Below are 14,141 nucleotides of genomic sequence, written 5' to 3'. Positions count from 1 at the left end.
CTAAATACCTAATATGTAATTGCGGACGATAAGGGAGGCAGACCCTTTCCACGTCCAAAAAGATCCTGTGAAATCGCGGTCATAACCCCTGCTCTCTTTCTCAGTTACTTTATTTTCTTTTGACTGACTTTGACAATGAAAAGACAAGATCACACTGCTTAAGCCCGAGCCCGAATATTATCGTAATAACTACTAACAAAATTTCGTTAACACCAACATTGCTTGAAAAAAGTAAGTCCAACATTTTTCTTAAAAGAAGACTCTGCCACAGGCTCCGTCCACAGATATCCAAATTGCGTCCAAAATTGACATTTTTACCCGTCCACACAAATATCCCAAGGCAATTAAAAACACTAAACGTCCACTTAATGACCTCATCGAGGTTCCTTGCCAACAATAGGGAAGATATCGTTGACGTCACCCATTGTCGTTAATGTGCCAACCAGAGCTCCACTGGCTGTCGAAAGAAAAGGACTTTTGTTCCTGCGGTTGGCAAATTTGAATAACAAAAGCAATGTTTTCAACAGATATCTTCCCTATACATACCTAAACTGACTTGATACTTTTACCTAGACCCAATAGGGTGCATCGTTTTCGAAAAGTTCCGTTTTTTTAATGTCTACCCGAAAACAGAACATTCCAATACAAAAAATTCTTCGAATTCGGTAATGGTTTGGTTTTTTTTATTATAAACGATTCAGGCTTGAAAGAGAAGTTAATTATTTCAATAATACCTAGACAAGTCTCCCTTGAAAAACCTTTCGATTGACCTGAAAAGCTAATTTCAAGCATCGAGAATTCAGTGTAATCTTGAAAAAAAAAAAGCTAGGGTGTTTTTACCTGCACACTTTTCCACGTCACTTCAGCCGGAATTCGGAACGTGGTTGGCTCCTAAAAAAAAGCAGTGCTGGATTAACGTACATGTCGTCTTACTCAACAGGAATGTTCTAAACGCGAGGTCACAAAGACTGAAGGATCGCACATGGCAGTCAGAGAATGGCCCTACCACCAAAAGTCATTTTCTGTGAAACTAATACAAGCTAACAAACGGGCCTAACATATTTGAAAATTCTAACTAAGGACTACTAGAATATACGGGACATCTAAATATAATCATTGAAGCAATTTAACAATTATTCCATTCGCGCTTGTTTGATATGAGACTGGTTATAGCAAACTCGGCGCTACGCGCCTCGTTGGCTATTTACCATCTTATATCCAACGCGCGCTCACATTCCTTAAACTCCAAAAATTTGGAAGTGCGAAATACTAGCGAAGAAAGCGAGAAAATCCGAGCGAAATCACAAAAACGTGACGAAGATGCGATGTTGTGTAATACCTTGTGGTCAGACAGATGTAGGCTCATCACAAAAACATTTCTTGCCTTTTCGCGTACTTCTAAACGTCGGAATGGATCCAAACTTTCCACAAAAATTTTTTTTTCTTTTTTGGCTTTATTCAGAGAGAAATTTCGCTTTCCGTGGAATAAATTTTTAGCTTAGCAACGCTTAGCGCAATCATTTACCATATAAAGTCAAACTAAGGTATATGAGCTGATAACCGTGATTGAGTGAACCAATCAGAGCAGGCGAAATGCATTATACGAGGTTGAGAATTTAATAAAGAAGACACCAAGGGGTGAGGGGTGAGGGGGGAGGGGGAGGGGGAGTGGAAGGGGGAACGTTAGCAAGCGGTTCACATTTTCATGAAACAAGATACAATTCCATACACCAACCTTTACATCGACTTTGAATCGAGCAGCGTAGATAAACGAATGCCTCGCGCCAGCTGCGAAAACAAGTAATAAAAAGGAATTATCCCATTTTATGCATTGTAATGAAGACACTAGTTTTTTAAAAAGCGGAATCTTTCAACAGATGCCTCCGCAGATGATCCTGTTTAGTGCCACAAAATCAACAACGACGATGTTTTAAATACTGAGTATAAAACACACTCCATTTATATGCTCTTATGGAGTAATTCGCGGGGTGGAGGAAGGCAAGAGACAGTGCGGCCCAATGGTTAAGGCGCTTGCCTTGAGATCCGGCGATCCTGGGTTCAAGCCCCGTTCTGACCACTCGTTGAATTTGATCTTGGTTGACCCTGGTTCAAATTCTCAGCTGCACTTTTCAATAGTCAACTGGTTTGCCTCTGGATTCTTAATAGTTGTTGTTGTCTCGTTGGTCCCTGAAAAGCCACTATGAGAAGGTCAACTAACGACAGTGAAGAAAAAATGGTTTTGCCACAGCCAATCAGCGACGCGAACGATGAAATTTCACCAGTGAAAAATCATCGTCCGCAGCGTCTGATCGGATGAGCGGTGTTTTCATTGAGGAGTGAAAAGTGATCGTTCCAGGAACTACGTCATCCTTGGCGCGAAAACTTGCAAGCCGCCCTTTAATTTTCAAGATGTCGGAAAATTTGTGGACGCCGGTTGGTTGACAATTTCATTGCTGAACAAGAGAATAAAGCCACCTCGAAGTAAACACGAGATTTAAAACTGTGCAAGCGTTTTTAGAAACTAAGAATAAAATGAGAAAAGTTGAAGACATTCCAGAAACAGAGTTGGAACGAATAATTGTGTGAGCTTTCAGTTCATTCTATTCTCTTTAGTCGTTATTGTTTCGAAGAAATCTCAGTACTCATAAAATAAACAAATAACTTCATGGTTGGTTGGCTCCTACGATTCTATTCAATCGTTGCGAATAAAAACTGTAAGCGCTCACCAATCATGAAGTAATTTCTATATGTATGTAGGCAGCGTGACAGATTTGTTTAAACTAAACTTACTTTTAAGGCTCGGCAATGTGAAAGTCAGAACAAAAATGTTGGCTCTGGGAGACCTGACGAGGACATCTTTCGATGAGACACCAGAATCGTAAAAATCCATCCCTCGAGTTGAATCCGTGACGGTTACGTCTCGAGCATGGTAAAGAGAATCACTCCTGTGACCGATGGTGACGTTAAAAACTAACAGGGGAGAGTCGCCACCCTCTTCCAACACCTAAAAAAGACAAGAAGGATTAAATGACAATAACTAACACGTAAGGAATTAAACAATAAACCGCGCTCAAAGCCAAGTGCTGCAGCCAGTTTCCTCGACTGAGGAATACGACAACGTCCCAAAATTATTTTGAACAACCAAAACGCGGTCGTGCGTGAAACTCGGGGCACGCAAGGCGTGCACACGAACTCGCAGTCATTTGTTGCTACTCGCAATTTGAGAACAAAAAGCGAATGCCGGTTTGCTGTACACTCACTACACGCATATACTTCACGTGGTTAAATTGTGAAACGGAAAGCTAGACAAAATCAACCAGATTTTCCAATGTTACGATGCCTCACGAACTCTTTAAAGTGTAACCAGGAGTCCATGGTACTAACAACTCAGGAATTTCTCTTCTGAATTATCGTCTTCCGAGACAGTTACATATAGAACAGCTTCTGTGTTCAGGTATCGTCACCTCGGCCAATCACTGTGCTACGTCTCCATTAAATTAAGCAACAGGTAAATAACAATTTCAAATAATTTTTGAGATTGACGATCTTCGTAATTTTGAACGAAAGGGAAGCCTTAAAAACTCTCACGGCTGGACTCTCACGGCTCTCACGGCTGGACTGGATCTAGCATAAAATGGAGGCTAATGCGGGCAAATCTTTTCAAATGCAAATTAATTTGCCCACATTAGCCTCCATTTCATGCTAGATCCAGTCCGGCTGCGAGAATTCGAAAATGGTCTATTGCCCGTCGGAGCTGTCAAGCTAACTGGGAGCTGGCCATTTTGAGAGTTGGTAGTAACTCGCAAAGGATGCGGATACGTGCTACTAAGAGACTAGTGTATTCCTTTCGCTTCTGCTAAAAGAAGCGTTCACAACTGTGAAGATCTTCAACCTCAAAATGTTTCATTCCGCAGTTCAAATATAGGTGTCAAATATGGTCTCCACATAACACTAATCTAAAATAATTTAATTTTAGAAACAATCACCCAGACTGAGGCCAGTACTTGCTGTTAGCTCCTAGTCATAGGCTATTGGTATAATAGAGAGAAATGATTTTGCCTCAGATTGCATTGAAACAGGTACAACAGTTTTATTCAGCCACGAAGCGCAGCAGCGTAAAATCAAAGCCACGGCAAAAGTACTTCAAATGAAACTCGTTCAAGAGCGTTCTCGTGGGTTCTGTTTGCAGTGAAATAGAAGGGACCCAGACCAAAGGTGTATTTTAGCCGGGAGTAATAAAACAACCTCCTTACTTGAACTGTCTTGTTAATGAATAGCAGCGGTTTCAGAAGTGGTCCGACAATCAGGAACGTCTTGGCGATGACATCAGAACCGGCGTCAAAGTTCAGCACGGCTGTCAAATCGAAAGGCCGTCCACTTAAAACGAGTGGTTCATTAGCTGTTCTAAATTTCAGGAAAATCTCAATTGTGTCATTGGCACCAGAGCCAGGGAGATTTTCCAATAAACCAAAGATGATTTCCAAGGAACTGTCCTTTGGATGTGAAATATTTGGGGGTCTAACACCATTTCCAAGTTGAACATAACTTTCATCTAGGAGAGGAACGAGGGCAAAAACCACATCTGTGCTTCGTTTGACTACTGACCTGGTAAAAAAAAAAGCCAACAGTGTTAACACTTGAGTGAGAACTCGCCGTTATTCGTCAATTCAGCACTTGGATGCACGCATGCGCTCACGTTTACACCTTGACGTAATATATCAAACACGAGAAGGAGTGTTTCATCGGATATCCAAACACCGAGAAGCAAGTCTTTTAAACGATTTCAAGGTGGTTGGATATCTGATGAAACACTCTTTTGAGTGGTTTATATTACTTCTCAAAGGAATAAGTATTTTAAGAGATATTTGGGATCAAAGTTGGGGAAATTTTATGCTTATTAAGACCACATATCCAAACTTCCTTCACGGTAGTGATTTCTTTTGTTTTTGGCTTATGAATTATTAATGAGTTTGAGAACGTTGAATGAAATTCTTGCAAAGTCTGATATCGATTTTGAAAGAATCTGATACACTCCTAGCCTGCAAACGCAGACGTATTTTCGGCGGTTGTTTGTTTTTCTCCCCCTAAAAATAGCGTCTGCGAACCCGTTCTGTAACGTAACTACTTTTGCTTTCTTTTGGGTCAATCACATTGCATGAGAGACGAGAGACTCGAGTGGTTTTCGCGCGATTTCATGAACATAAACTGGATTGGTGTTATTTTAGATAATTCTCCTTGTTTGAAAGTCACTTCATGGCTGTGCACCGGATTACATTACATCGTATCATGTAAAGAAATACCGAGCTAAGAGAGGGAATCGGAGTGAACTCGTGCCAGTGCGACAGTCGCCCCGGTATCATGTACACACGTCCTAAGGGGCGACAGAGCAAGCCTGCCTGCCTACCTGCCCGCCCGCACGCCCGCCCGCCCGCCCCCCCGCCTGCCTGCCTGCCTGCCTGCCTATTTGGGGGAGCAGGGTTGGCACAGTGAGAGCACTCACCTCCCACCGATATGGCCCGGGTTCAATTCCCAGACTCTACGTCATATGTGGGTTGAGTTTGTTGGTTCTCTTCTCTACACCGAGAGGTTTTTCTCCGGGTACTCCGGTTTGCCCCTCTCCACAAAAAGCAATATTTAATTTGATTTGATTTGAGTTAATTCCATTAGTGTCCCCAATTGGTGCTCTTGCACTAAATCCATTGACACTTAAATAAAGTTGCGATAAACCTGTTATTCTCGTTGCATAAGGGACGCAAAAATCTTAATGGGACTGCCACCGCCTCTAATGCCCAAACAGTTAACCAGTTAAGTTTACTGAGTTAAAGGGAAGGACTGCATCATTGCCAAGCTTGTGCCCATGCTCTGTTGCGGGATGAATGGCGGGATTAAAAGATCTTGGTCCCGAAAAGATCTCGGTCCCGGCTTAACATCTCGTAGACATTGTCCCTTCCCCGTACGCTTCCCACTGTTACAGTGCGACGCGCCTTACCGTGGCCACCTAAGAAAGTTTTGTAAAACTTAAACGCCAATCAGGGTGTGCGAATTTGATCGACAGTCACCCCTCCTTGCAAAGTTCTCACGGTTTTAAGTTCAACAACGTTGCATGGGTTGTTGATTTGACGTACTTACACGTAGTTGTGAAATGTGAAAGTTTTTTGGGTGGCCACGGTAAGGCGAGTTGCACTGTAAAGGAATTTCCACCATGGGCGTTTTTCTTACTTGGATCTATCATTATTATCATCACTCTCAAACTCAGCCAAATCTCTTCTTTTTCGATCCAGATCAATAACACTTCGAGACACATTTGGAAGATGAAACGAAACATTTAAGCTGGTTACACCCTCTGGGATTTGTAAGTAAAAAGTAAAATTCACTTCATCGCCAGCTTGTAAGCTTTCAGCATTCGTACTAGTCTCCACCATTGTGTCAATGGCTTTTGAGGTAATAATGGCATATCTCAACTCCTTGTAGCTTGAACGGTGAGGATAGCTGGCAAAGGGCAGACTGTAGTACTCTATAGCTGCTCTTTGCGATATCGACTGCTTTGGGCCGATGTGATTTTGAAGGAATGACGTAAAGTTGCAGGAAACTGTTTGCAATGGATCCAGTTTGGCAACAAATAATTTCGACTCTTCGCTGGAAGCATTGTAAGTTAGTATACCAGAGCTGCAGGTTCTGTAACTTTTACTTGTATTGAGATCTTCAAATGTGATGACCACCAAGAGATCATAGGCAGTGCTGTTGGTAAACGTATTTTTAAGTGTGAGAATATACTGCACCACATCGCCTGCATCAAAGGATCCAGTGGGAGGTTGGAAACTTACAGACACAAAGGGGCTCGGTCGTTGGGTAAGGAATGTTCCCTGCACAAAGAAAAATGACAGAAATAAATAATTATCGATTGGTATTTCACAGAACATGAAAAAGTCTCTTACTGTTAGCATCCCAACATTACTCTTGTGAAGCACGACATCTGCTCCATTCAGGTTTCTTTAAATCGGGATTTATCAAATATAAATCGTTGGCGTATTGCCAATAAATTGACTCTCATGGCGAAACCGGAGTTTATGTTCATTGGTGTGTTAATTGACGAAAATTTATCATGGAGTAATCACATCAATTCAATACCGAAAATTTTTTTTTCTGGTATTGGATCTATTAAATGAATTTAGCCACTGTGTGCAACTAAATCCCTGCATAATATCTATCACGGGTTAGTTCAATCGCACGTTGACTATATAGTACTGTATGAGGTAACTGTGGCAAAACATTATCTGACAAATTACAGAAACTCCAGAATCGCGCAGCCCGCGTCCTTACTCATTCCAGTTAAGATACTGACGCCAACCAACTAATTAAAAAGTTGGGCTGAGAAAACTTGGAAACTCGACGTCAAAAACTAAAACCATAAATGGCCTTGCACCAGATTATTTGTCCTCAAAATTCATTCTGTGCAGTGATATGGTTACTCCTTACAGTTGACGTGATTCTGAAAATAAGCTGGACATTACTATAAACAACGAAACAGCGAAACGAAGCACCAAAACACCATGTATGACCCCACCATACATTGAATACTAACCAACAAACTTTGGATTTGAGATTAAATACCGTTTTAGGCCTAATTAGGCCTAAAAAGTTATTTTAAGATAAAAACTAGGGATAAAAATCTACGACGTTTCGATCTCGCCGAGATCATTCCTTTTTCTCTTCTCCCATTGTAACCGAAAAGCCCATTTGGGAGTTACAATAAACGTATGTATGTATGTTTGTATGTATGTATGTATCATTCTCTTGAGTTAAAAAAAAAATGAATAAAGCTTTGCGTATAAGAAGTAAAATCTCACGTGAGAATATGGAAAGCGATAAAAATGTGGAAATATGTACTAAGCGTTCCAAAGGTAAGTGATATTAAAACTAAAAAAGGCTAGATAACAATAGGACAAAAAGCTTTTCAAAAGAATATATGAAATACTCTGAGCTATAAAAATAACTTTGCGCGGATGGAGTCAGACTGTGTGTTCAAAGTTGGCTTTAGTTCTTTTATAAAAAGCATCTCATAAATTAAGCAGTCAAATTTGCTCTGGCACTTCCGTAAGATCTCGAAACTACGAGACTACGAGATATGTCCCTTGGGTCCCTCCCATGTTGATCTCTGACGTGTTTCCTGATGGCATCGCGTGCCGCGGAACAATTTTCCTACATGAAAATTCTGCCCTAAGCGGAAATTCATCCAATGAGATCGCTACGATAAGCAATGCGAATTTCCATAACAAAAACAAACGGCCGAAAAGCCTGTCGGTTGAAGGTGGGCACTGATGGAGAGGGGGGAGTAAAATGAGCACACCGTCGGCCTCAGGTTTGTCAGTTGAATTACTGTTACGAGTTATCGACGTTAGATATGGTTACTTTACTTTACTTTTTTTAAAAAAAGCTAAAACACCTCAAATAAACAGTGTAAGAACTTTACCTGATCTGAGTTTTTGTGGTATTTTCTTCCTTCACGAGGTGATAAATTATATGGAAGTGTTGTGTAAGCCAAGTAAACTAGCGATGAAACAAAAATGCTGGGAGGAAGTGCACTCTTTGTTGTGGCTTTGTACGTAAAGTTTACTGATTGGCCAGGTGGGAGATCGCCTGCCTGAAATACCAACACTTTTGTGTTTGGGTTATTGTACCTGTTAAAAACAAAGCAGTAGAATAAAAGCTGGCATGGTTCCTGTAGAGCAACACAAAAATTAGGTACAGTATTACCAGACTGCTGAACCCAAAAGTATTTGGGGAACAATCCTTCAACTGAGTCCCCCATGTTATCATTTATCTTTATCAATTTTAATTAAGGTGTTTGTAAAAAATGAAATTTGAAAAGTTATTGTTTTAGCCAGCAGTTAATAATATAATAATAATAGTGTAGGCTTGATTCAGGTAAATTTTTAATATTAAGCACTTCATAGCCTTCCCGTCCCCTTTAACCCATTGCCTCCTAGGAGTGAGACAATAGATTTTACTCTGTCTCAAGCCTGACAATTGACTCTTCAATTTGCAGGGGGAGGGGGTGGGGGGTACAGGAGTCAACGGGTTAAAAATAACTCATTGCACTCCTATCACACAAAATGTACCTGGGATTGTTGCCAGGAGCAGCATTTCCATTAACCAGATTTAAACTTCCTCTTGTTGGATAGTCTATTAATTGAGCATTTTGGAGGTTGTCACGAGGAATCGCAATTTCAAGAAGAACCCTGTAGGCACCTGAAGTTGACTTTTTGGAATGTTTTAACTGCACAGTGAATGTTAGGTCAAAGTTTGGTGGCACTCCAGCCAGGCGAGATGAAACAACACTAACTGCAAGGTCAGGTTCAATTACCTAAAGGAAAGCAAAAGAAAATGACTATTATTAATTATTTTTATTTAGCATAAATACACAGGTGATTACACAAAATCGCACGCTCTCATTGCCTCGCTATCTTGGATTATCAGCCGATAATCACCTCGACGGGCAAAATGGCTGCCAGTAGTCATTTTGCCACTGTAAGAGAAGATGATTTCGCGTTAAAATGTCTTTTTTTTCTCTTTTTTGAAATAATCACCTGTGTATTTATACTAAAACAATTATTCACCTCAGGCTCAGTGATTATCGGTGAATATTCACCGATAATCACTTCGCCTTTTGGGGAACAATTGTTAATTATTCAATAAAATCTCTTCTCTGCTGCTTTCAAACCACTTCCCATCCTTTATCCCATGTTTGTCAATATGTGACTAACTTCTTGCTTTCTAATTAGCTGGATGGCTTAGAACTCAGTAGATTACCTTTAAAGATAATGAGCTCTGTGGTTGGTAGGAACCATTTGCAACCACTGTAAAACTGATTTCCACTGTGCGTCCGTTTGTGTTCAAGCCAGTATTCAATGTTCTCACTGTTGTTAGATACTCAATATCATTGTCATGAAGTTGAGAAGAGTTTCCAGTGTTCAAGACTGTGCCAAAGTTACCTATGACCTCTGAGGCTGTGACATTTAAATCTAAGAAATAAAAGACAACCAAGCAGTTAAGAATTGAAGGGCTCCATTGGGCCCAAGTACAAAACATTAACATCACAGGCCACAGAACAAAGTTTAACTCATGCTTTACCTTAACCCAGTGACCCCTGGGATTGAGACGATTTTGCTCATTAATGGGAGAGGGGTGGGCTCAGTTAACTAACATTCCTCTACCTCCACTCAAAAACTAACCTCCTTTAAACTAAGGGCCCACACAAAACTATGCTAATGCCATTGGCTTTAGGAAAGGATACCTCTATGTACCTAACTACCTACCTACATGTACCTAACTATTTGTCTATTTATCTATCTATCTATCTGTGAGTCACTGTCTGTCTCTCTTTAAAGCCTCAGTACTGGTAGGCTAATGAAAAGTCCTATTTGACCACCTGTCACCTACATATGACGCTCAGTGTAAGTAACTCCCCTGTAAATAAACAAGCCTTTTGACTTCAAATCAGGTCTTTATTTGGGGAGGTTTGGTATGGTGGTGAGAACACTTTCCAGTGTGTCCTGGGTTCAATTCCCAGACTCAACACCATAAGTTGGTTGGGTTTGTTGGTTCTCTTCTCTGATCTGAGAGGTTTTTTTCCTGGGTACAATGGTTTAATTTTCCCTTTAATGAAAAACCATCATGTATTAAGACTTAATCTGTTTTAATTTCACGTGATTTGACTTTAACAGTCTCCCCAACCAATAGAGCACTTGTTCTAGCTAAGCCAAATAATCTTCATAAGAACACGTCAAAATATGAAATCTCTAATGTGCCCCCCGAACGCTGCCTAATGTATCTTCCCTGTTTTGCTTTTCATTTTTTGCACTAGTCAGGAGAAAAAAAGTTAAATTTTCACTGCTTGCTATCAAGCTTAGTGTAGGAAATTCTTCACTACTTAAACTGTGCATAATCAACACTGCTCTTCATTTTACTTACCAGCTCCTCTTAGCTGGCCATGTATATTGTTACCAACACTTGTGATTTTCCCTGAAATGCCTTCAACACCTTGACCATATTGTATTCTCACAGTGAAGTCATAATTTGTGCTCACTGGAAGGGATACCTTCACTTGGAAGGTTATATCTTCTCCAATGGTGACAACTTTAGCATCTTTTGGTGGGACATCACTGTCAAAAATTGAAGGAGGATGAGGTTCTACTGATTTTATTACAAGTATGTCTCTGTCCACAACGTTTATCGGTAACCAGCCAGTACGAGAGTAGTTTAGTGATAAGCGACTGATGTGAGAACTGCCAGCAGCCACTGAGGGTTTCACAAGAGTTGCAAGTCTTCCTTGCAGGAATGAAGATGAATTCAACCTAACGCCAAGTTGAAGACAAATAAAAAAATTAATAATCACTATAACGATGGCATGCTCTGTTCATTACCTGATTTTAAAAAAAGTGGTCTCTGATAGAGGGGTCACTCAGTCCTACATGTACCTGAGCTGCCCTTAGACGAGTCTTACAAATTTCATTTTAAAAAAGCAGCAAACCATTGACTTGTTCAAAAACTTAGCTTGTCTGAAAGGGTGGCCAGGCTTACCATGTTTAACTGTTACAGTAATGTAAGTACAGTCACCCTCCAAGCCAAGCACTCTTTCAGGTCTCACATGGCCAGCTCTTCAGTTAAATGACAGAGGTAACATTTTTGTCAAGTGAATGCTTGGTAAAGTTCAATCAGCTTGGAAGGTGACCCTCTTTTACAGGACAATTTGTCTTCATATTTTCAGAATTAGTTCCACATTATTAATATTATTATCATTCTCTTAACCCATTGACCTCTCAGGTGCGCTAGGAATAATGTCCACAGTTGACGAGTAAAATTGTCTGGCAAAGTCTCACTTCCAGGGCTAAATGGGTTAAGAATGTACATGTATATCACATTTTATACAGGATTTAAAACAAGAGTTGGGGGCTGGAGGTTATCTATTTCACTTGAATTTGCCAGATGATGATGATGATGATAACAATAATGATGATGATGATTATTATGTGTCTCCATGTGTCAATGTCTAATTTTACTTTAAACGCATCTTTAGGAGCCACAACATACAATGCACATTAGAGCTGATGGCTTGTGGTTTGAATTTGATCCGTAAAAATATTACCAGTCACTTATCTGCATCCCTGAGCTTAACAATACAGTAAAATAATCTGTTGACTTAATGGCATGGAACCTGTTAAAGAGATATCACGATCTTCCTCAAGCTGACGCTTTTTGCATGTTTTATTGAGGGAAACCAAATGCAGTTCAACAGTTACACACGTGAAGGTGAGATTCTGCAAAACTACAAAAATGCAGTAGTGTTGATTCATAAGCATTAAAATTTGTGAACTTACCGTGCTAAATTTACATTTAAACCAGTGCTATAGTTTGTCATCATGTCTCTTGCCTTTAAATTCACACAAGTCCTGTCAACACCACACAATATGAGTGATATATTCTGCACTACTATGTGTGGTGACAAAACACGAATATCTATACTGACATTCAGAACAGGGGCTGTTGAGATGCTGGGATTTTTCACCTCAAATATAAGTGCAACCTCATCAAGACCCTCAAAACAGCAATCAGAACCTTCTGTCTGGAACTGATGTTGAACCAATGGTTGTCCAAGTTCCAAAGTCAACACTGTTTCGCCAGCCAAAACATTGAGGCCTGTAGATGAATAATACATGAGAATACAGGAGACATTTCCCTTTGTTTCAGGAACAAACAACCCTTGGGATGATTCCACCATTGCTTGGACTTCAACAGTTACAATCCCATTAGAAGCATCATTTGCTTTGTTATTTACAGTCTCACCAAAGAGAAACCTGGCAATATTCAAAGAATCAGGAAACTGTAGTGCATTAGATAAAGTAATGCTGAAGTCTGGAGAATCTCGAATACCAAGTCTTTCTGATACAATCCCTTGAGCAAAGCTTTTTACAGATCCACTAATAAATTGCATAGGTGTGGATGATGCAAAGGTAGGAAGCATTAACGTAAGGGTAAGATCTGCAGTTATCCTTGGAATTTGGAAGCTTGCAGAGAGTATCACACTTTCACCTGATGTCAATGTAAAATTTGGAGTTGCTGGGATGGAAGTACTTGTTAAACTAAGCTGAAGATTTCCAGGAGAAGCAGTTTTGAATGATGCAACATCAACTTTCTTTGTTTCATTGCCAATAATTGCATTTGCAGTAATGTTTACCCAACTTCCTGCCCTTGCTGAATGAAGCAATTTTAACCATAAATTAAAAGTTGCTGTCCAGCTAACATTTTGTGAAAAAATGTTAAATCTAAAAGAGTCAAGCCCTGGAATGTCGCTTGGAACAATCTGTGAGTCTATCTCCAGAGATGGTGTAAACGTACAATTTGAAAAATCTGTAACAATGTGTCCACTATAGTTACTTGCATTTGCCGGATAAAAGATTTCTAGCACAACTGGAAATGTTATAACAAAATGCAGAAAAACAGCTGTTTTGTTCAGCTCTTGACAGGTGGTTGAATTCTTTAGAAAGGCAGTTTCTGTCCCATTATAGTCCAAATGAAGCGTTAAATTTATGAAATCACCTCCTTGGATTGTGGTCAGGGGAAACGGGGACACCTCTGAAGTCAACGAAAATGCATGATGTCCAAAGGTTAATGCCATATTAACACAGATAATGTTAAGGTTGTGTACACAGCGACGTTATTTAAGATACTCTTCCTGAAAATCATAACGGGCATTTGATGCTGTGCCAGCTGTGATTATTGGGACTAGGTTGGACCACAACCTTATCCTTGGAACGTACTTAGAATAAATCTAAGATGATCTGAGTATAACCTGCAAAGAACAGAGATAAAGAAATTTAAAGTTTGAACAAAGGATGACGACAAACTAAGAGGGATTTAAATCCAAAGTTTAAAAAAAAAACAGTATACGCATGTTTCTTAAATACAAAACGAATTGATCTATGAAAATGAATCTATATTATGTATGTCGACGTAATGTTTGCAAAATTGATAGAGACTGAAGGATTACCTTATATAAAACATTTGGGTGAACAATACATTTTGAGCACTTTAAACAAATCATCATAATTATTGCTGTTGGAATATAACAAATTTACGTTGCA

General features: G+C 39.9%; 1 protein-coding gene across 2 annotated transcripts in view; it reads right to left on the bottom strand.

Annotated features, from left to right (window-relative positions):
* The window catches only part of LOC138006293 (uncharacterized), a 65,599-nt gene that overhangs the window by 51,234 nt on the left and 224 nt on the right, over window positions 1-14,141 (bottom strand). For both annotated transcript variants that reach the window (XM_068852536.1, XM_068852537.1), the window contains exons 2-11: window positions 12,378-13,849; window positions 10,972-11,354; window positions 9,811-10,022; window positions 9,120-9,364; window positions 8,471-8,678; window positions 6,220-6,863; window positions 4,254-4,605; window positions 2,791-3,004; window positions 1,736-1,788; window positions 841-891 (exon numbers count right to left, since the gene is read on the bottom strand). In XM_068852536.1, the coding sequence (XP_068708637.1) occupies window positions 841-891; window positions 1,736-1,788; window positions 2,791-3,004; window positions 4,254-4,605; window positions 6,220-6,863; window positions 8,471-8,678; window positions 9,120-9,364; window positions 9,811-10,022; window positions 10,972-11,354; window positions 12,378-13,675 (3,660 nt within the window). In that variant the 5' untranslated portion in view covers window positions 13,676-13,849. The remainder of the gene's footprint in view (window positions 1-840; window positions 892-1,735; window positions 1,789-2,790; window positions 3,005-4,253; window positions 4,606-6,219; window positions 6,864-8,470; window positions 8,679-9,119; window positions 9,365-9,810; window positions 10,023-10,971; window positions 11,355-12,377; window positions 13,850-14,141) is intronic.

Source organism: Montipora foliosa, chromosome 6 (assembly GCF_036669935.1).
Source record: "Montipora foliosa isolate CH-2021 chromosome 6, ASM3666993v2, whole genome shotgun sequence".
In the NCBI taxonomy this organism is placed as follows: Eukaryota; Metazoa; Cnidaria; class Anthozoa; order Scleractinia; family Acroporidae; genus Montipora; species Montipora foliosa.
This window is presented reverse-complemented; position numbering and strand designations above follow the sequence as displayed.